The sequence below is a fragment of the Macrobrachium nipponense genome, chromosome 48, assembly GCF_015104395.2.
Source record: "Macrobrachium nipponense isolate FS-2020 chromosome 48, ASM1510439v2, whole genome shotgun sequence".
In the NCBI taxonomy this organism is placed as follows: domain Eukaryota; kingdom Metazoa; phylum Arthropoda; class Malacostraca; order Decapoda; family Palaemonidae; genus Macrobrachium; species Macrobrachium nipponense.
The window spans coordinates 6,375,934-6,399,287 of record NC_087223.1 but is presented as its reverse complement, the minus strand read 5'-3'; the positions used below and the strand labels follow the sequence as shown (position 1 = coordinate 6,399,287).

Here is a 23,354-nt window from a genome sequence, read left to right as displayed (position 1 = left end):
GAGGAATTTATTTCTGTCGATTAGAAATTCACTTCTCTCGATATAATATGTTTCAGATCCCATAACAAGCTGCAGGTCCCAATGCTAAGTAACCAATTGGTTCCAAGCCACACAAATGAAAATCTGATCCTTTGAATTAGCCCTAGGAGAGCTGTTAATTAGCTCAGTGGTCTGGTTAAACTAATATACTTAACTGCAATAAAGTTGTTTTTCAGAATGAAAATATAGTTATGTATTTCAGAATGAAAATATGACATTACATAAACCATTTCTTTATAAAAGCTGTTAAATTCCTGTTTGAAAGAAAATCTCCACTCACCTTATCCTTCTTGTAATCCTTCAGACACTTGGACTTCAGAATTATTGTCGACACTTTCTCTGGAGCCACTTTCTCCAGCATCTCCAAGACACAGTTTGCCTGATGAAGAAGTAGTCAGTTTGAATTGTCTGGCACTCAATTAGGGATTAATTACTGCTAACTATCATCCATAATGACACATTAATCTGAGGGTTTTCTTTCTCACCTGAGCCGACGTCAACACAGGAGTGCTTGGATGGAGAAGCAGGTCAGTAACAACGGAGACAAGACCAGGACACTGGGGATCAAGACGCTCTATCACCGCGTCGGGGCTTAGACTCGACACCTGGTAATACTGTGTTGCCTGCTTCCATTCTGCTTCATTTGTGCATCTGTGGTACAAATGTTTTCCAATCAATTTAATATGCAGTAAAATGGTTAACAAAACACTCTCTAAACAGGAACACTAACAACACACATTGTTAGTCCTCAAGACAATTGGTAAAAGTTTCTATTTAAGAGCTCACACAGACTAAGATTCTTGGTCTTGTACTTTACAGTTAGTTTCTTGCACTTACATTACTTCTAAGTCACACCATAAAATGTTTGCTGATTGCTAATGCAAGCTGCCTCAGTGGTCTCTGGTTTAATTTGCTCAAATCTGCTTCAATAAGATCAACTCAAGCTTCATCCTTGGGCTGAATTGAGTCATTTAAACTAGATTTTTACATATGTGGAACACAAGAGTTACTCATTTTCTTACTACTGTTTTTTTACGAAAGGAAATTATGATTATTTCACAGACAACCTACAAAAAATGGGGGACTATTTTCTGTAAGAAAAAAAATGGTAAGCAGAAAATGTTATTTTAGTGAACCACAAATTTACTGAACTTAGTAAACTGTAAAAGGTAATAATAATAATTATAATTGAACTTTTACTGTGCATAGTAATCCCCAAGCAGGGCAGAAGAGTCCTGTAGCAAAGCATAGAGATCCTCCTCAGCTTCCTCGACTGTTGGCAACTCGAAATGAATTGCCGTTGTCAGGACCAGATGGGCCTCCAGCAGAAGGTGGAGGTAAGTCGACGGAGAGGCAGACCTGTGGCTCCTCCCGACGCGCACCATTTCTTTGTATAGGCTAGCAGCGCTTGGCAGATGCAAGGAATAGACGGTGTGGGACTTGTCGCCACCCCTAAAGTAAACAGGAAAGAAGGTTTGATTATAAATAACAGATATTACCTTGGACTAACTCGAACATATGTTTGATAAGCCAATACTACTAGTATACAGATACTGTATATGAACCTACTTCCGAGTGATTTATGTTGGAGAACCCAATGCTATACAGCAATATCATTCAATATGAACCTTTCTTCTATTGGTTTTACTTTCTTGAATATGTCTACATCTCATTAGATTAGACACTGTCAAACTACTAGCCTTCAAATATTTTTTATAGCTTCACTGCATAATATGCTACCAATATAATTCAATATGTCACCTTGACAAACTAGTACTACCTTTCAATAACAGCTTGCTGAACTATAATTCTTCAAACATAATTACAGTTAAACTTTTCACAAGCTAGGGCCCTTCAAACCCTCTCGATCCAACACCTAGTCATAATAATATAACTCAAAAATTCATTGTATGATTTGTCAGGTCAATGACCTTCAATTCTTCATTGTGTAACAACTTGTAAAACTAAAAGTCTACAATGCCTCATTGTATAACTTATAAAAATTATACAGGTACTTTTCTTCATGAGAAAAATGTTAGGCCTAACTTACTCATTATTGGCAGCAATAAGGGCCAAACACCCGTCAGTCAAAGTCAAGGTCTCCACATTAAGGAACGGTCTCAGGCCGACCAAACACACCGTCTCTTCCCAGTGTGGTGGTACCTAAAATGAAAACAATTTAATACGTTTGAAGGTAACTGATACTCTAATGTCAAATGTAAGACAGGCTGTGAATATATTCACAATAAAAAGATAGGAAGTTTGTTTATGAACTTCAAAACAGCCTGATAGAAGTTCTATATATTTACTGTGTTCCATTTTCCTTACTTTGGGGAATAATCAGGGTTTCTTTAACCAGTCTGAGAGAGAGAGAGAGAGAGAGAGAGAGAGAGAGAGAGAGAGAGAGAGAGAGAGAGAGAGAGAGAGAGACTCATCGTCTATAAAAAGATACCTACAACCATATCAAGGTCCTCTGGAAGATGGGACACCACAACATGTGGATGTGGTCTCAAGGTGTATGTTTCCAACCCAGTCAAGGTAAGGGCGTGCAAGAGTGACGGCTCCAATGCTACTGTATAAACAGGCGCAGTGTAAGAGAACACGCCGCCTCTCACTACGTTGGTTCCTGAGAATGGATGTATGAGAAAATGTAGCAATTATACATAACACCAAAATCAGTCTTCTAAATTTAACCCTACTTTTTAAATAGTTACAAATCAACCATTAAGTTATCCAGATCATCTAGAGTGTACAAAATCTCAGGTTAAAACAAACCAAAAATGGCTACTGACCAAAACCACCATCAGCCAGAGTAATGTGGTACAGCTGACCGACGTGAGGAGTGGTGAGGAACACAGAGGCTCCGACTTTTGGAATGGCTGTTGCAGGCAAGAGAGGATGTGATGATCTACGAGGTGTTGAGCTGTTATCTGTAAAAAAGAAATCAGAATGGTATACGGTTAAAGATAAATTCTATATCGATTAACTGTTGTTTAAGAACAGTGAACTGTAAAACAAATACTGTACTACACTTCAAAACAGAGTACTGTGTGTGGAAGTGGCCGTATGGCAAATTAAATAGTAATAATCAACTAACTGTCGTGTAAGGTACATACTCTTTTTCGCTGCTTCTGACCCATACACAGCCGTCATCTGTAAATTCGTAAAGGGGATGTCAGGGTCGTTGGTGTGGTCAGCCCGACGATGAATCAACGTCACAGCTTCGAAAATGTTCGGTGGCATCTTCTGCGGAGTCGTGCTGGCGCTCAGCAACTTCACACGAACACTTGAGCAGCGGGAGGAGCTAAGTGAGAATTACTTCTTATCAACAATCAATCTGGATTCCAGGAAAAACAGATTTCGTTCAAAGGTACAGACACCAACCTACTTACAAATGAGTTACGTTCTGGATGGTTATCCCCCTCATTACGGGACCACCCAGGTTCGAATCCAAGAATCCCATATGACATTATATATTTTCAAGTTAACTTCTGTGGACATTTCCATTTTACCAAAATTTTTGAAAGCAAATAAATGAGAAAACATATCATGGCTTAATGTGGAATTAAATCCGAACCTAAATAGTGAGAACTGTGGTAGATCCATCATCTACCCGACATTGTTCGGACCTGTTTTTCAGGCAGAACTATTCTGTGGAGCTGGACCACGGATTCCAGGGGGGGCCTGGTTCTAGGAATAGAACTCTCAGCATTCTATCCAGTTTGCCCATGATGTGATTAGGATGGGGATGATTGAATTATCGTAATACTCTTAGTCCTAGCATGCGGGTTCTGGTTACACTTGGGCCATACTAATCATGTTATGCCATCCCCTTTTGGTGTCATTGGCGGAAGATTTAACTTTGCGAAGGGCCAATGATATCTTTTCAAGAATTTTTTTTTTTATCTCATCTCAAATTCATGAATACTGAAATAAATGATTTGAGTACCCCTGGGCCCCATGATGGAAAAACTCCGGCACAGTTGATGACTATTGGCATGTCACTCCCGAATTTCCTTGGTACTGTCTCAAGTAGTGAAAGTACTATAAATGAAACAAAGGAACACCCTGTTCCAAGTAAAGCAGCAGAGCCTGAAAACCAAATAGAGTTCATAAATAAAAAAGAAACAAACAAAAATTAATTGGTAAACTCCAATATCATAACAATGAAACCATATATGATGAACAATAATTCTGAATTAGAGACAAATAATCCTCCCAACAATACAGAAAAATATAAAAACCATAATTGACAAGCAACATACATAAAAAAAGGACCAAAAAGAAACAAAATTACTGACTTAATCCCACATTGATACATTTTGATGACCTCTTTGGACCAGATAACTGGTCAAGATTTCTAGTCCTCAAAGCTGACAACAAAATCTCAGCAGCGATACTAGAAAACAAATTACTTAACATATATCCAACACAAGACATGAAATGCAGACACATCAAGGACAATGAATGGCTTATCCAAGTAACCAATAAAAAGCAGTCCACTGCCTTTTTAAGTATAACAGAAATAAAATAAATAATAAAAAGTTAAACAATTACAAGCCATGAAACATTGAATTATGTACAGGGTACAGTTATCCTACCCAATAGCGAGCAGGAGCTTCCTTCAAAACTACTACTGCTAGGCTCCTTAAAATTGAGATATAACAATATTCACGATCTAGAAATATACTCGATTTCAAGTAGGAAAGACAAGAATAAAAATATCAACATTGCCAAAATAAAATTTACCTACCAATTAAAATAAAAATTCTTGGACAAAATAGAGAAGTTCGTCCTTTCATTCCAAAACCACTACAATGTACACAGTGCTCAAGGTATGGACACATACAAAAAGTGCCATAATAAGGCAACATGTGCAGTTTGCGCATCAGATAACCATACCACTAATTGGAACTGTAATCACCCAAAATGTATTAATTGTGGACTAGCCCATCACACGAAATCTAAAGAAAGCTCATTTTACCAATACAACACAGAACTTCAGTTGTTAATAAATAGGACAGGAATGTCAGTCATGGAAGCCAGACTCGAGCTAAAAGTAAGAGGAGTTCACAATCCATCCAAAACCCCCACCTTTTCATATGTGACTAAAAATCAAGACATCAAGCAGCACAATAACAAACAAGATAATATAAACATAGAAACTAAATTTCATACCAATAATACTGAAACCCAAAATAAAAGTGATATTATACTAACCAATACCACCACTAACATAGATGATTCAGTTATCCATGGAAAAGAACTTCCAATGGAAGAGGAGTTAAATGATAATAATAATCAAACCGACAAAAAGAAAAGAATACTGGAACGAACCCCACCTAAGGGAAAAAAAATAAATATTGAAAATTACAATCAATCCAAAGAAACTCCAACTAAACCAGGAGAACATTTAAAAAAAGATATTATACTAACCTCATCACAAGTGGAAATACACAATTACCCTCAATCTCAATCAAACAGCCAACATCTGGACAGTAAAGAAACAATTAATCACTTTACAATTCCCATCAAATAATACTAATGAAAATCATACCATTAAACCAAACCAAAATATAACTATCATCCCCAACCATCCACAAGACCCAAATATTCCATTAACAACAACAAAACAAATAACCCCTCAAACCAACAGTCCTTATCACTACAGAAAAGGACCAATAGAATTACAAAACCAGAAATTCCTAAAGCTAGATCAAATACTCCTGAACCAATAATTAACATCACCAAACATGCTTCATCTTGTGGGTGTAATGAGTGCTTCGTAGGTACATATAACCAACTAACCACCAAGACAGAGGACACAGTACGAAATTATATAGACAATTTTATTAAATTAAGGAAATGCCCTTTAACACACCAACATGAGAATGAATTATGTTCTGAATCCTTAAAATACAAAAAGGAAATTTTAAAATTAAAAATAGACTTATTAATATTCAATTATGAAAAACAAACAACTGCTGAATCTAACAACCAACATAAAAATACAACGATTAAAAACCCACAAATAAATTCAAATGCATATAAACTACGAGGCAAAGTAAAATTCGCAATCAATTTACAGAATTTAACACCAATTCCTCCCAATAATGGAATATAAAATTATTCAATGGAATATAAATGGCCTCTTAACCTGACTACGTCTGGGTGAATTACAAAGAATCATACGAGACCACAACCCAATGTGCATATGTCTACAACATATAGGAAGTAACTCTACAAATATCCAACACTATAAAATTGCCTGTTATTCACCAACTGACCATGGAAAATTAGGCACAGCTATATACGGTCATAATAGCATAACATATAAACCTTTCAACATACCATCTATGCCATATCAAATAACTGCTATTAAACTGTATATGCCTGACAAAAGTAAAATCACTATTTGTAATTTTTATAACCAACCAAATTTCAATGCAAATTTTAGTGATTTTTCTGAACCTATTAGCAAAAGTATACACAAACCCCTACTTATAGTAGGAGATTTTAATGCACATAATCTATTATGGGATACTAATAACCCCACTGACATATCCGGAACCAACATAGAAAAAACTATAATGAAACACAACCTGTGTTGTCTCAATGAAAGTGAAGTTCCAACATATTTTTCAAATACACACCTAACCTTTTCCTCAGTTGACATTTCCCAATCATTCTGAACTACTTAAGTAATATAAAAATATTGCCACCTACAAGATATAATATCCAAAAAGCTAATTGGGATAAATATTTCCTATACACTCGAAACATACCACCATTCCCACATAACGAAAATCACAATACTACATGTGAATCCTTCTCAAACTTAATAATAAATGCTGCAGATAAAAGCATTCCAAAAACCAAATCACATTCCACAAAACCCCCTGTCCCATGGTGGAATCCAACCTTAACAACCTTAAGTAAAATAAAACATATATCGGGTTGCAACCTTAACAGACTCAAAACTCACCTTAAATCACTCAACAAAATGCCATATAATATAAACATATTAAACAAAATAGTTATAACAAACATAACAATTAACCACATTAAACCACTATATAACAAATATACAGCCAAATTTAGAAAAACTGTAATAGCTGAAAAAATCGCATCATGGAAAGAATATGTCTCATACATATCTTCAAACACATCCACAAGGGATATCTGACAAAAGATAAGGAAAATCAATGGAAAGCATATAAGACCTCCAAGAAGTGCAATACATCTAAATGGAAAAATATAGCATGATACTTATGAAATATCAAATATAATTGGAAAGCATTTTGAAAACATCAGTGTTTACTCTAGCCTAGATATACATTTTCAAAATATCAGAAAACAAAAAGAAAATATAATACTCAATTTTGAAACTCTTGAAGACCTGGAATATAATTATATTTCAACATGGATGAACTAAATAATGCCATCAACTCATGTCATCCCCCTGCACCAGGATATGATAAAATATAATTTGAAATTATAAAAAAATTAGCTCCTATAGCTAAATCATATTTATTAAAATTTTATAATAGTATCTGGCTAAAACGTGTCTTTCCTAATAAATGGAAACATGCCATAATAATTCCAACAAATAAACCAGGAAAGGATGCAAGTAATCTATCCAATTATAGACCGATATCCCTAACAAGCTGCCTATGCAAAATCTTAGAAAAAATGGTTAATGCACGATTAACGTATATAATAACCAAAGAATCCATTTTAACACCAACACAATCAGGTTCAATAGCTGGCAGATCAACCCTAGATCCCTTAACACATTTAGAAGATCATATAAAAAAAAATTAACAGTAACTATATTTTTTGATATAGAAAAAGCATACGATACAACATGGAAACATAACATCATGCAAAAACTCCACTCCAAGGGACTAAGAGGCCACTTACCAATATTTATTAAGAACTTTTTAACAAACAGAACATTTCAAGAGTAGAAAATTCCTACTCTGTAACCTATAAACTGGAAGGAGAAATCCCTCAAGGTAGTGTCCTGAGCTGTACATTGTTTGCTTTAGCAATCAATGACATTACTACAAAATTACCAAGTGGTGTAAAAAACAGTTTATATGTTGATGACTTTGTTATTTACTATAGGAGTAGTAATTTGAGACATGCTCAGAGAATTCTCAATACTGCCATTTCAAATATATGTACTTGGATTGGACAAATTCAGTTGGATTTAAATTTTCAACTGATAAAACAAAAGCAATCATCTTTTACAAAGACAAAATATGGCTGAAGAACCAAACAATTAAACTACCTTTATAGCACTGAAATACAATTTTGTACAAAAATCAAATATCTAGGAGTGATATTTGATCAACATTTCAATTGGAAAGAGCAATAATACATTAAAGCCAAGGGCATCAAAGCCCTTGCTATATTGAAAAAGTTATCACACACTAATTGGGAGTAAAGCAAGACATTTTATTAATGATATATAAAGCAACAGTCTTATCCATCATAGATTACTGCTGACCAACATATTCATCCGCCTCTGAATCTGCATTAAAAACTCTCGATGCAGTGCACCATGAAGGCATGTGATTGTGCACAGGAGCATTCCGATTGTCCCCAACAAGCTCGCTTCTGGTAGAGCCAGGTGTGTTGCCCTTGAGACATCACCGTAATTTGATAGCAATACAAAGAGGTCTTTCACTGCAAGTGGGATCGTCTCCTGCAGCCGACTGCTTTCAAAATTGTAATCCAGTAACAGAAGTTAATAGTACTAGCTCTTCCCCAAAAAGAGTTAAATACATAATGAACTTACATAACATAGATCCAATTTTTCACCCACCAATGGAATTGCCACCACAATGATTTTTAAAATGAATAAAGACATGTACCTCCCTGTCTTACCAGCTTAAAAAGCAAATGACAAGTACTGAAATGTATTGCCAACATGCTTTAGAGCACATTAGAAGAAAAGGAAACAAAATCATGATAGTATATACAGATGGCTCCAAAAATAATGTTGGAGTAGGAGCATCTGCATATTTGAAAAATATGCTAATCAAAAGACGCCTACCTTTAATATCATCAATATTTACTGCCGAAGTCACAGCCATACAGATGGCTCTTGATATGATATCTGAGGCAAAAGCAAGTGTCTATTATTTTCAGTTACTCACGTAGTGCTATAGATACTATAAGACAGTCTAAATCAGTAAACCAAAGGAAATACAAATAAAAATTCATCAACTCTTCCAATCAGAATTATCAATAGAAATATGTTGGATTCCAGCACACGTTAGAATAAAAGGAAATGAAAATGCAGACTCAGCTGCCAAATAAGCCTGCACTATCCCTCCAACAATTACACATGCCTCAGTGTCAGATTGGATAACATCTGTTAAACCATTGATATACCAGGATTGGAAAAGAGAATGGGGCCTTAGTGCCAACCACAAATAAACTTAAAAACATAAAAACTGAAGTTTATGGTGTATACATGGAGGACACCCTCACAAAAAGAAAGATCAAAAGAGGTGATTCTAGCAAGGCTCTGTACAGGACACAAGATTCTCGCATGGTCACTTGATGTCAACACCACATGCTGACCCAGTAAAGTGTAATAGATGTCAAACACCCATGACAGTGCAGCATTTACTTACTGAATGGCCAAATTGGACCCAACAAAGATCAGTTTATCTACGGAATTCAAAAATGAAAAGTATTCTTGCTGAAAGCAAAGATTTTTCAATTAACAACATCATAAATTTTTAAAATAAGAAAGGTTTTTCAAATAAAGTTAATTTTTTTCCTTCTTCTCCTTCTCAGGATTAATCCCTGAGAACCAGTCCGAGAAGAGTCTACTTGAGACGCAGAGGTCTGGAAAAACTAACCCCTATTAATAATAATAATCTGGATGGTTAATTGTACGTTGAACTGTTTGCAAGTTAGTTATGTCTTCTTCTGCTCCTTCTCGGCCTCGTCAAATTGTGTGCCCCGGAATGCCAGGTTTTCAGTGTTCTCGTTTTTGGCTTCGGCAGCGGCTGACCCCCACATCGTGCAGTAGGTGCCGTTCTAATTTTTGTACTAACGAATCCTTGCATGGAATGCCGGGCATGGCCTTAAAATCAGTAGAAGTTGTTTTATAGCAAGATAGAACATTGGAGGGTTTCGACTCTTCCTTCATGGGAAGGTTTATCGGCCCTTCCCAATGCTTCGTCTACTGCTGTATTTAACCCCCATAGTAGAGTTGTTCCTGTGTCTCCTTCCTTTTCTTCCACTGATTCGTCGCTGGAAGTATCGGGAGGCCACCAGGCTGATGTTTGTAATGTCACCCTTTCTTCTTCGGGAATTAATTTGATTCCCGGGAAGGGGGAGGCTTTTTTCATCATTCTCATTTCTTCCAGAGTTGGAGGCTTCCAAGATGGCGGCGATTGGAAGACGCTCGGGCTAGGGGGTACCCCGTCCTGGAGGGGTTGCTTGTGCACTTTTTGGAGGCTCGCTAACCTGCCCCACCCACCCCTCCTCCTCAGGCTGGCCAGGCCATCCCCCCTCCTCCTGGCCTCGTCTTTGTGGGTAGTCGAGGTCAGCCATCTTGTATTGCTCTGCCAGTGACTGTTGCCACTACTTCGAGTTGGAGGGAAGCTGTGGGTGTCAGCCCCGTTGATGACGTCACGGGATCCGTTGGTGTGTATTCCTCTGCTAGTGGCGTCTGATTCCCCTTCTCACCGAGGGGAGGCCGTGACGTCATCACCACCTGTGACGTCACTCCCTTCGATGACGTCACTCCCAGACATCTGAGCACTGCCTCTCTCAGTTGTGACATCATCTCTGCCGCCCAGTTCGCTTATTCTCCCTTCCATGTCATCGGAGCCTTCTCTTGCAGATCAGTCTGAGGTTATATGCCAGGCAGTGCTTAAGAGGTTGGACTCTGTTTTGGATGTTAAGTTGGCTGCCTTGTCGGTTGGGAGCATTGGAAGGAAACGCGTTGCTTCATCCCTGCCTCCTGCTAAGAGATCGCTCAAGGAGCCAGTAATGTCTTCTCCCTCTACCCCTCTACGCCACGTCAGCGTATCAAGCGTTGAAAGGCTAAGGACTTTGCTCTTTCTTCGCCTACGAGGGAGGAACTACGCAGATGTGTTCTCAAGAATGTTGGTGTTTCGGAGAGTATTAGTGGCTTCGTCCTCTGCATCGAATCGCGGACGTGTGTGCAACTTCCCCTGTCCGTGCACGTCTCCAGTGTGTTGCAACCTCCCCCGTCCATGCACATTGCGAGTGTGTTGCAACCTCCCCTGAGAGTGTTAGTGTATCTTCCCTTGTGTAATCTGCAGCGACTGCTTCGTCCTCTGCATCGATTTGCGGGTGTGTTGCAACTTCCCCCGTCCGTGCACGTCTCGAGTGTGTTGCAACCTCCCCCGTCCCTGCACATCGCGAGTGTGTTGCAACCTCCCCTGTCCATGCACATGATGCAAGTGCTCCTTCTTCTCCAAGGCCTATTCGTCGCTGTAAGGATCTCAAGGCGCCTGTCAATAGGTCGAAGGTGGTGAGCGTGAAGTTGCTGCAGCGCGAGTGTTTGCCTGCCCCTCTCACTGATGCTTCTAAGAGTTCGATTCTCGAGGATTCTCCTTCGATCTCGAGTGTTTGGGATTCCTCTCCAACTCATGTTCGTAAGTCGGCCACGCCCGTGACCATTCACGGACATGTTAGTGAATCATCTGTTGGAGGAAAACGTAGAGATGTTCCTAGTGTTATAGTGGGTTCGTCTCGGGAGCCGACACGTGGACTGACCCAAAACAGGCTAGTTGGTGTTTGGGGCTGTTTGGCTGCTGATCCTACCATTAATTTTAATGAAGAAGGTGCCTTAGAGGAGCCTACATATCCTTTTCATCGTCAGTCTCCGTTGGCGGAGCAGGAGGAGGGAGACACGCTAGAGTTTTTGTCTTCCTTTTTGGAAGTTGTTGATCTCATTCGTGGGTTCAACAATTTGGAAAGTAGGTCTCAGGCTCGGTCGTCTTCCCTCCTTCTTGCTTGGAAACCTTGGTGGGAGCTACGCAGGATCCCAAATCTTCTCTCCAGCTTCACTTTTGGGCACGTCCAGTCGGTCTAGCTTAAGGTTAACGCCTCTGTTTCGGACCGGGACGGTTCGCTTCGCTCTAGGGGCTCTGCCAAGCTACTACTCCCGCCTCTCACGGGGCTAGGAAGTACTATGCTACGAACTCTACTTTTTTGATGTCGCTATCTCATTTGTTTGTGTCTGAATGTTTGCAAGTTGAATGTTTGTAAGTTGGATGGTGTCTTACTGTCTAACTACTGGAAGAAAAAATTATCTTAATTCTGTATCTTCACTTTCTTGATATATTCCTGTTTTAGATTTCTCTCCATATTTCCTACAGATTTCTTCAGTCCTGAAGCAAATTAATTGTTTCCTTATGGTTCAAGTCCTAAGTTAGATAAAGGAATCTAGCTGTCTAGCCAACCATTTAATAAATAAGTTATTACTATTATTATTCAACAGATGAACCCTTTTCATATGGAACAAGCCACCAAAGGGGCCACTGACTTGAAACTCAGAAAGTAACAGAAAGTAACAGAAAATAAAGAAAGAACGAAGAGATCAGTTACTAAAAAATAAACAAAAATAAATGAACAAATTCATAAATACATAAAAATGTAAGTAAATTAAAATACCATGAGAATTGTTTACATATGGTATTAATGCAATTAGAGGGGAACAGAGGCATACCTAACAGGGCCTATAACTTCTCCAGGCTCCGCTACTGGTCCGCAGTGAGCGGCCCCCACCAGAGAGGGGAACAATAGAAAACGCTTGTCATCGACCGGTCGTTTTCTGCCATAGGAAAGTGTTGGTACCCAAGTTAACTCGGAGAGATCGGTGTAATCGTCTGCATTCCTGATGACAGAACTAGTAGCCTCCTGCGAATTAAATAGTTTTTAATATTCAATTCTCCATGAAAATGTATACTAAGTGTTTCTAGTGACTTTTAATAGGTCTTTTGGAATCGGGAAAAGCTGATAACTCATTCCTATTCTAGCAGAGAAGTATTTACTATAAGAATTACTTTGAAATGGTAAATGTACACTTAAGGGGGCCGGCCGGAACCACTATATACAGTGGTATAGGGCGAAAAATGCAAAGTCATGAAAAAATTCATGGAGCTTCATATGGCAATTGAGAATACGTATACAAAATATTTCGTCAAAATTCCTCTTACTTTCATAGTTACAAGGTAATTAGTAAACATAACTCAATAAGCCTAAAACATTCATCCGTACAAGAAAATACAATATTTCTTCTGTTATCGTAAATTTTGATAATTATTGGCAAAGAAATTGTGAGAAATGGCATCTGTAGAGATTCCGTGGCTCGCAGAAGCGAGTATCTGGTTCAACCATGAATCAGTCCGACCATAGACTTCAAGTAGATTACACGTTCGAGTTTCACCTCGTGACTTTCGCTTGCTTTCACGTATGTTTATGTATGTTTTGGCAAGAAGTTCATCATGCCAATGAGGAAAAGACAAGGAAAACATCTCGCTAACATACAGACGAAGAAAAATAGCTCAAGCATTATTACAGAATATCATAATATACACGTAGTTAGTGAAGAGGGAGGGGAGGGTTGCTTAGTAACGCCCCCTTCTTGCCTGACAGCACACGTCACACTATGGCCAAGGCTACGATCTTTGAGCAAAGAGATCTTCATTTATGATAAATAACATAGTTTTGGTTTTTTAATACCCAAAATGGACTATGAAATTCATAATAATCATGATTTATTAAATTGTCTTTGTAAAAAGAGAGTACATCTTCGAGTTTCACCTGTGACATTCTCTTGCATTTATGTTTGTTTATCTTTGTTTCGGCAAGAATGTCATCATGCCAAAGAGGAAAATACAAGGAAAACATCTCGCTAACATACAGAAGAAGAAAATTCGCTGTAATAAGCCGAGTTAGTGAAGGGGAGAGAGGGGGTTACGTAGGAAGGAGTGCCCCATCTTGCCTCAAGCAATGCCCCAGGCTACGATATATGAGCAAAGGGATCATCATTTATGATTAAATTATGATAAATAAAATAGTTTTGGTTTATTAATACACAAAAAAGAAATATACATTCATAATAATCATTATTTATTAACACTGTCTTTATAGAAATACGAAGGAAAACTTTGAACGCCCGTATCTCAAAACTATACTTATTGACCTTCAAAATCTATCTTCTCACTTAGTTTTAAAGCCATAACATTGGAATTTGGTATATAACTCAGAAAGACATTATAGAACAATCAAATAGAGCCCTTTTTTCCAATTTTTGTTTCGTCTTTTTTTATACATTTTTTTCTCATGATTTATAGGGTTTATTTTTTACCATATTGAAAAATTCATATCTAGCAAAAAAATGACTTTTAGAAAAAAAACTCTCCATTTGATTGGAGGTCTACATCAGGTCTATATATGGTAGTAATCCCAGGTCTTAATATTAAATATCAAGGGAGGAGATATAATTTGAAAAGTGGTTATTTTCAGGATAAATCGCCCTGGCGTCACAAAACCGAAGGTCAGAGGCGAAAATTATATGCGGTTTGGAGATGTCCCAAGTCACCTTATTAAGTGGTATGAATGCCAAAGTCCTGTCGTTAAAAAACGGCATTAGCCGGCCGGCCCCCTTAATCAAAATAGCTGCTAATACAGACACCACTCTAACAAACAAGTTAAATTCCAGATGGCTATTCGTTATGTTGAATTGTTTATAAGTTGGTTACTGTACACTTCATGCCTACTTAAGTACAAGTTGATATAAAATCAATACAGTACGTACTGTACATTTTTTCATCCTAAAACGCAATAGTAAACTGTACATACAAGTACTGAATGTACAAAATAAGAGCTTAAAATGAAATTTTAACCTATGAGTGACAAAACGGAGCGCTCTGATCATAATTTTAATTTGCGATCCTGTTTCTTTGTATCTCTGGATGTCTAAGTTGATATTCTTAAGTAGGGTGGTGTCTGTACTTACCTGAAAAAGCCTATGAAAATTGACTAACCTCTTTCTGGCTAGACCATCGACCTCTATATCTCCCAGCAGAGCTGCACGAGTCTGTGCTACGGCCGGGTGACCTCGAAGCAGAACGAGTCTTTGACTTGGACCTAGACTTGCTTCGTTTCTCCTGAACCTTAACTTCCTTCTCCTCAGAGGTTGACTTTAAAAGATGGGGATTCAAAATCACCTGGAATATGTGGGCCTCAGACTCTGAAACGCACCCGACCACGTCCTCGGAAATGGCAACTTCTTTGACTATGAATGACATGTCCAGTTCGATGATCTCCTCAAAATCTATGAACTTCAACTTGGATATGTCGTGGGTCTTCTGGAAAAACTTGTGAATCGTTACGGTGATTCCGCAGGCCACGGCTATGTTGCCCGTCGTCTGACAACAGGCAACGAATTCTGCAGGTTTCCTCAACGGTATCTCGATCATCTCGAGGTTGAGAATGCCCGACTGGCTGCTCGGCGTGACCCGGCCGGCTATGCGTGCCCTCATGGGCTGGTTTGTGCTATCTTGATCCCAGTGCAGATAGACTCTGACGTAGCGATGATCACCTCCGTGTCTTGCTGGCTTGGTTTCCAGGGTACAAACATAGTTCCCTGAATATAAAGAAAGGTTCTATGACAATGACTGTTGTTTACTCATTTTTAAAACTTAAGAGCATCCTTTAAAAGAGGCACAAGTATAAAATTGTGAAGATTAACATTTGGTAGAATACAAATGTACGGCTGGTATCTTTGAAGAATTACAAACTTTACCACACAAACAATCTGCGCGATAATGTGACAAAGGAAATGCAGGCTGTATGTATACATAAATTTCTTGTGGATGAGAGCAAGACCACCAAATGCCAATGATACTTAAAAGCTTAAAAAGCTTAGAAAGACTTCACCCAACATAAGAACTGAGGATAAATCTGTAAAAATGATATTGTTATGATACAATAAAGTTTTATGCATACTTACCTGGCAGGTATATATAATTACATTCCCACCCTCCTCCCCTCAGGAGACAGGGTTCAGAGAAAATCTGAGGAAAACGGGAATAGTTCCAAGTACCAGCGCCACGGGAACGGGGTGGCCATCACCTGAACTACCAGTGTACTAGCGGTTGCCGCGAGTTTTGAAATTCTGCCAGTGCGTCAAGAGGATAAGCTATATATATACTTGCCAGGTAAGTATGCATAAAACTTTATTGTATCATAACAATATCATTTTTATGCATGACACTTACCTGGCAGGTATATATATAGCTGATTGACACATTTGGAGGTGGGTCATAGACAGCAACATCGTCATAATTCAAAAATTAACTAAATTTTTAAAATTATTTATTAAGTTCCTTACCTGCTAAGGTAGCTGACTTCGTAGGTCCTGCCTCTTAGCCTGCTAAACCTTAGTAGCTCTCAACTAGGATGTGACCTGTTTGTTGAGAAAGCTAACAACAAGGGTCTGACAACTGGACATGACCAATCTGCTGACAGAGAACCCTAGCCCTCATTTACCACGGGCATTCATGCTAGGAAAGTTAGTCACCTGAACCACACACACATACAATAATAAACACTAACCAAAAACTGAGCTGGTATTAACCTTCTCAGACAACCATAAAAAAAACACTATAATCTAATTAAAATAAAAACCTAGCATGTTATTAGGTTATGGGGTGGAAACTCCTTTGCCCAGTACTGTACCTGAGGATACATACGGGCCTAACGTTTGACAATTATCAAAAGTTGTCTTCACGTCTCTAAGGTAATGAGAGGCAAACACAGAGTTTGTCCTCCAAAACGTCGAATCTATAATGTCCTTGAGGGCTAAATTTTTCCTGAATGCTAAGGACGTAGCTACTGCTATCACCTCATGAGCTTTAACCTTAATCAAGCCGAAGCATTCTTCCTGACAAAGTAAATGAGCTTCTTTAATGACTTCTCTTACAAAGAAAGCCATCGCGTTTTTAGACATAAGTCTAGTAGGATCTTTAACAGAGCACCACAGAGAACATGAAGTTCCCCTAATGCTTCTTGTTCTTTCTACGTAAAACCGTAAGGCTCTTACTGGGCAAAGAACCCTTTCTTGTTCTTGACCTACTAGATCAGCCAGTCCTTCAATCTCAAATGATCTTGGCCACGGATGCGAAGGATTCTCATTCTTTGCTAAGAACTCCTGTTGAAAAGAACAAACTGCTTTGTTGTGCTTCCAACCTACTTGCTTGTCAATAGCTTGCAGCTCGCTAATCCTTTTAGCTGTAGCTAAGGCTACTAAGAAAATAGTCTTCTTCGTTAGCTCTCGCAAAGACGAACTGCCCATAGGTTCAAACCTATCCGTCTCCAAGAATTTGAGAACGACATCCAAATTCCAAGAAGGAGTTCTGCAAAGTCGATCCTTCTTTGTATTAAAAGATCTGAGAAGATCTCTAAGATCTGCGTCGTTGGACAGATCTAAACCTCTGTGTCTAAACACTGCAGACAACATACACTTATAACCTTTAATTGTCTGATTAGCCAAACCCAGTTCCTTCTTCAGGTATAGAAGGAAATCTGCAATTTGTGTCACAGAGGTACTGGATGAAGAAATCTTCCGATTCTTACACCATTTACGGAAGTTCTCCCACTTCGACTGGTACACTTTGATAGTTGATGGCCTTCGTGCTCTTGCAACTGCCTTCGCTGCTTCTCTAGAAAACCCCCTCGCTCTGACAAGTCTTTCGATAGTCTGAACGCAGTCAGACCCAGAGCGAGGGTGTTCTTGTGGAACCTGTCGAAGTGGGGTTGTTTGAGAAGATCTACTCTCGTGGGTAGACTTCTCGGAGAATCCACTGTCCATTCCAATACCTCTGTGAACCACGTTTGGGCCGGCCAGTATGGGGCTATCAGAGTCAGCCTTGTTCCTCGACTTTCCCTGAATTTTTTCATTACCTTTCCTAAAATCTTGAACGGGGGAAAAGCGTACGCATCTAGACCCGTCCAATCTAGTAGGAAGGCATCGACTGCGACTGCAAGAGGGTCCGGGATTGGAGACCAATAGTTCGGTAACCTCTTCGTCGCTGCGGTAGCGAAAAGATCCACTACTGGAGTGCCCCAGAGCTTCCACAGTCTCTGGCATACTTGAAGATGCAACATCCACTCCGTGGAAAGCACTTGTCCGTCCCTGCTCAACAGATCCGCTCTGACGTTCTTCTCTCCTTGAATGAACCTGGTGAGCAGGGTGACGTTTTCTCTCTGCGACCACAGAAGAATCTCCTTCGCCAAGTTGCAAAGGGACAACGAGTGGGTTCCTCCTTGTTTTCGTATATATGCCAGAGCTGTGGTATTGTCCGCGTTGATCTGCACCACTCTGCGCTTGATCCACGGTCTGAACGCTTTCAGAGCCAAGAAGATCGCCATCAGTTCCTTCCTGTTTATGTGCCATGCCTTTTCTTCTTCGTTCCAAAGGCCTGACTCCTCCCGAGGGCCCAGCGTCGCTCCCCAGCCTGCGTCTGACGCGTCGGAAAATAATATCCGGTCTGGGTTCCTCTGCTGGAGTGACGTACCCTCTGACAACCTCCCCGGAACTAGCCACCACTTTAATTCCTCCTTTATCTTTGAAGGAATTGGAAACCGGAAGGAATCTGGTTGCGATCTTCTTGGCCAGACTTCGTTCAGAACGAACTGTAAGGGCCTCATGTGAAGTCTCCCTAGTGAAATGAAACCGCTCTAACGAAGAGTGTGTCCCCCAGCAGGCTCATCCACTCTCTCGCCGAGCATTGGTCTTTCAATAGGAATTCTTGCACTTTCCGCAGGCACATGGTCTGCCTTTCGGGTGACGGAAAAGCCCGAAAAGTCACTGAGGATATCAGAATCCCCAAATAAACTAGCTCCTGAGAGGGGATCAACCGTGACTTTTTCAGGTTTACCATCAGACCCAGTTGCTGAGTTAACTCCAATGTGATGTTCGTGTCCTCCAGACATTGCTGTTTTGATTGTGCTCTTATGAGCCAATCGTCGAGGTAGGGAGAGACTCTGACTCCTGACAAATGAAGCCACTTCACCACATTCGACATCATTCTTGTAAAAATTTGAGGAGCCGTGCACAGACCGAAACAAAGGGCTTTGAATTGATAAATCCTGTCCTGGATCACGAATCTCAAATATTTCCTGGACCTTGGGTGAATCGGAATATGGAAGTACGCATCCTGAAGGTCCAGCGTTACCATCCAGTCCCCTGGTCGTACCGCTGCCAGTACTGAATCGTTCGTCTCCATCGTAAACTTGGTCTTTTTCCTATTCTTTACTACGAACAAGTTTAGCTGGCTTACGTCCAGTACTGGCCTCCAACCTCCTGATGACTTCGGTACTAGAAACAGACGGTTGCAAAAACCTGGGGATTCGTGATCCAGAACCGGTTCTATGGCCCCCTTTTCTAACATGCTGACAACCTGATGCCAAAGAGCCTCTCTCTTCTCTAAATCGATGTAATGAGCCCCTAGGGCTCTCGGAGCTGTAGCGAGAGGTGGTTTCTTGAGAAAGGGGATCTTGTATCCTTCCTTCGCTACTTTTACAGACCAAGGATCCGCTCCTTTGCTTTGCCAGACTTCCCAGAAGTCTAAAAGTCTGGCCCCCACACAAGTCTGGAGGACTTCTGACTCATTGCTTGGTTGAGGTTTTGGAACCTCTTTTGGCTGGAACTCTTTTCCCTCTAAATGCTGTCGGAGGGAAAAAAAGTCCTACCCCGCCCCGAAAGGCTGCTGTGATGTCTTTGTATCCTTCGGGGTCTTCTTCATTACATTAGAAGGTAAATACTTCCTTACAGAAGACGTAAGAAGATCCTGAGTAGCCTTCTGAGTGAGGGAGAGCGAGATGTCCTTAATGATATCCTGAGGGAAGAGCTGTCCTGAAAGCGGAGAGAACATCAACTCCGACTTTTGCGCGTTCGAGACTCCTTTAGCAGCGAACGAGCACAAAAGATGTCTTTTCTTCAAAATGCCTGCTGTAAAAAGTGAAGCCAATTCATTAGCTCCATCTCTCAAGGCTTTATCCATACAGGACATGATACTTCTCGACAACTCGGATTCTGACGAATCTTCCATCTCCGAAGTCCGAGCCAGGGCCCCCAACGACCAGTCAAGAAAATTAAACACCTCAAAAGTCCGATAGATACCTTTGAGTAAATGGTCGAACTCTGACGAAGTCCACCACACTTTGGCTGAATGTAAAGCATGTCTACGGGAGCTGTCCACTATGTTGGAAAAGTCTCCCTGGGAGGAGGCAGGAACTCCCAGGCCAAGACTTTCACCCGTAGCATACCAAACACCACTTCGAAGCCAACTTGGCCGGAGGAAAGGCAAAAGAAGTCTTCCCCGACTCTCTCTTCTCCTTCAACCACTCATTTACGCGTTGAAGGGCTTTCTTGGCCGAAATAGACAAAGTCATTTTCAAAAAAGACGATTTCTTGGCTGTCTTCGTCTTCGAAAATTGAGACAAAGGCAATGGCGGGCCTGAAGGTTGAAAATCTCCTTCAAACAAAGAAAGAAGGCACTCTGTTAGTCTCTTGTAGTCCGAAGAAGGAGCTTCCACATTCTTGTCCTCTTCCGCACTCTCCACAAATTCTTCCTCCTGCGAAGAAATATCTTGAAAACCAAGATCCTGATGACTCTCCAAAGCGGACTCCTTATGCAGAGCCTGCTTAGAGAGCGAATGCGGCGCTGTCTCCTTGTAAAACTCCTCTCTTCCTTGTCGAGAAAAAGTTTCGACTTGCTGCCGCCTGCGTCCTGCGTCCTCCTGAACATATGCGTCCACCATGTGTCCATCACTCTTCCTCTTGCGTCCTGCACTGCTTCGTCCTTCTTAAGGGATGCACTGCGTCCTGGCTTGCGTTGCACGTCCTGCGTCCTCTTGGAGGACTTAACAGGGAGAGACGAGTCCTTACGTCTAACCGAAGGTTGTTCGGGCTTCTCCCATGATTGTACAATCACTGCTAATCTCTCCTGCATGTCCCGCAGAACTTCCTTCGTCTCCGCTTCCTTACGAGACTCCTGATGATGAGGAGATCGAGGACGCACCGGGCTAACACAGAGAGGCGAGCGAACCTGCGGTCTACGCAGAGGAGTTCGTCTAAGCGGAGAAACACCTCTCACCGCACCGCTAGTAACTTCCAACTGACGAGAAATCCTCTTCTTTGATAGGGATAATTTCTTCATCCTCCGATGAAAAAATCTCAGGGCTACTCCACCCTTCTTGGTCAACAGCCCTTTCATCCTGTGATGAGGACGGAAAGTATGACCTCTTGAAAGGACGCGATACTTCCGCGAAACGCCTACTCCTTCCTGAGGCCGAACTATCCGAAGAATAACGGCACTTCCCAGTATCGCCTTTTCCATGGCGTACTGCTGCAGCCTGGGAAGCAACAGGACTGCCTGAAGGGACGACTGATCGCGAGTAAACCCCTCTCGCCTCCCTTCGACTGTCGACATGCCTTCTCCCTTGGGTCTGGGAGCTTGACAGAGGTCTCGGTCTAGGAGCACGAGAGGGACGATCAGGCGCCCCCTCCACAACACTGTCACCAAACACTTTCCACTTTGTCTGTTAATCGTTTAATTTGATCTCCCATGGACGCAAGGGCAGCGAACACTTTCACGATTTGTGGATCAGTAGTATCCTCAGATACAGCAACGGGCGCAGGAGAAACCTGAGGGGAAGGTGCTACGTCTACATGTGAATGAGCTGGAGAAGACACATGCAAAGATGCCATTCCAAAGGCTTACTCCGAAGAATCCCGATCTCTCACTCCTAGATACAGATCTTCTAACCCGATCTTTTTCTAATCTCTCAACATACTTCATAAGAGCCTTCCACTCTTTCTCCTTCAGACACTGACATTCATTGCACCTATTGTCCCACGTACATACAAACTCCCGACACTTCTTACAAATAGTATGTGGATCTACCGATGATTTCGGCAGTCTCACCTTACACCCTTCTTTCACACAAACTCTAAACATACTTCCTGAATCAGACATACTAAACCAAAATCCAAACAAAATGCGATTGCCACGCTAACTTCGTGAATACGATACCAATATCCAAAAAGTCAGTCAACGAGCAGGAAATTCTAACAGAGAACCAACAACGATGTTGCCGGTTCGGCTGGCAGAGAAAATCTGAGGAAACCGGGAATAGTTCCAAGTACCAGCGCCACGGGAACGGGGTGGCCATCACCTGAACTACCAGTGTACTAGCGGTTGCCGCGAGTTTTGAAATTCTGCCAGTGCGTCAAGAGGATAAGCTATATATATACCTGCCAGGTAAGTGTCATGCATAAAAATAAGTTACCTGTTGCACAATACACTAACTGTTGCACCAAATCGACAGTCGGGAAGCTGCCCTGGAGTGTAGCACCATTCTTCAAGTCTCTTATGTCTACGCGGTGCTCTCCCCCAATCAAGAGGATGTCCCCCTTCCCCCTTGCGACACCACGCCCTCCAGCTCTCTCCAGTCCGGCCACATCTTGCCGAGTGAAGTGGTGGACAGAGATCACTCTTACCATTTTCGCACTGGAAGAGACGAGTTACATTAACGACAGAGTTATTATACATCACGATGATGACTAGTATATCAAATTATCCAAATAATGGACAGAAAGTTCAAGGTTGTCAGTCTTTAATATTAAATTTTTCAAGGTTAATTGTTATTAAATTTCACAAAGAACTACCCTGCTAGTTTGTCATGAGAAGACCTTAGCTTCTTTGATCTTTTAACGTGCTGTGGTATAAAATTACTTGCAGTTTTATAGTTCTATTGTTAAATAAATCTATGTCTACATTGTTAAAATACGTATTAGGTGAAGTACAACACTGAAAACAATTCATAAACAATTACAACAGCTGTATGCAACACTGCAGCCTTGATCAATACTGTATAAAGGAAACAAAAATATCAAGTATTAAATCATGCACAGAGAGAGAGAGAGAGAGAGAGAGAGAGAGAGAGAGAGAGAGAGAGAGAGAGAGAGAGAGAGAGAGAGAGAATGCTGGAAGCATAGGCATTTAGTCTCCCAAGCTTTCATTCTGTCATTAATGTTTGTGCTAACAGCTCGAATTCCTTATTATCCGAGTTATCCCAAAAATGATTTGTTGAAAAAAGATGCAATCTTGCTTCAATATATACAAGGATCAGAAAGCCATCAGGGAAGTAATTTTTGCAGTGGTTTCCCATTGCAAAATATCAAAATTAACCTGAAAATATACTGAACGTTTATGAAGCCTGGTTATGTATGAATTTAC

The 23,354-nt window shown here is 40.6% G+C and overlaps 1 protein-coding gene across 1 annotated transcript in view; it reads right to left on the bottom strand.

Annotated features, from left to right (window-relative positions):
- The window catches only part of LOC135205010 (BLOC-2 complex member HPS3-like), a 167,799-nt gene that overhangs the window by 116,734 nt on the left and 27,711 nt on the right, over window positions 1-23,354 (bottom strand). Inside the window, 10 exon segments of the mRNA XM_064235244.1 lie at window positions 320-418; window positions 525-690; window positions 1,240-1,491; window positions 2,090-2,202; window positions 2,496-2,665; window positions 2,832-2,969; window positions 3,156-3,343; window positions 12,770-12,960; window positions 15,093-15,694; window positions 22,405-22,625. Coding sequence (XP_064091314.1) covers window positions 320-418; window positions 525-690; window positions 1,240-1,491; window positions 2,090-2,202; window positions 2,496-2,665; window positions 2,832-2,969; window positions 3,156-3,343; window positions 12,770-12,960; window positions 15,093-15,694; window positions 22,405-22,625 — 2,140 coding nt within the window.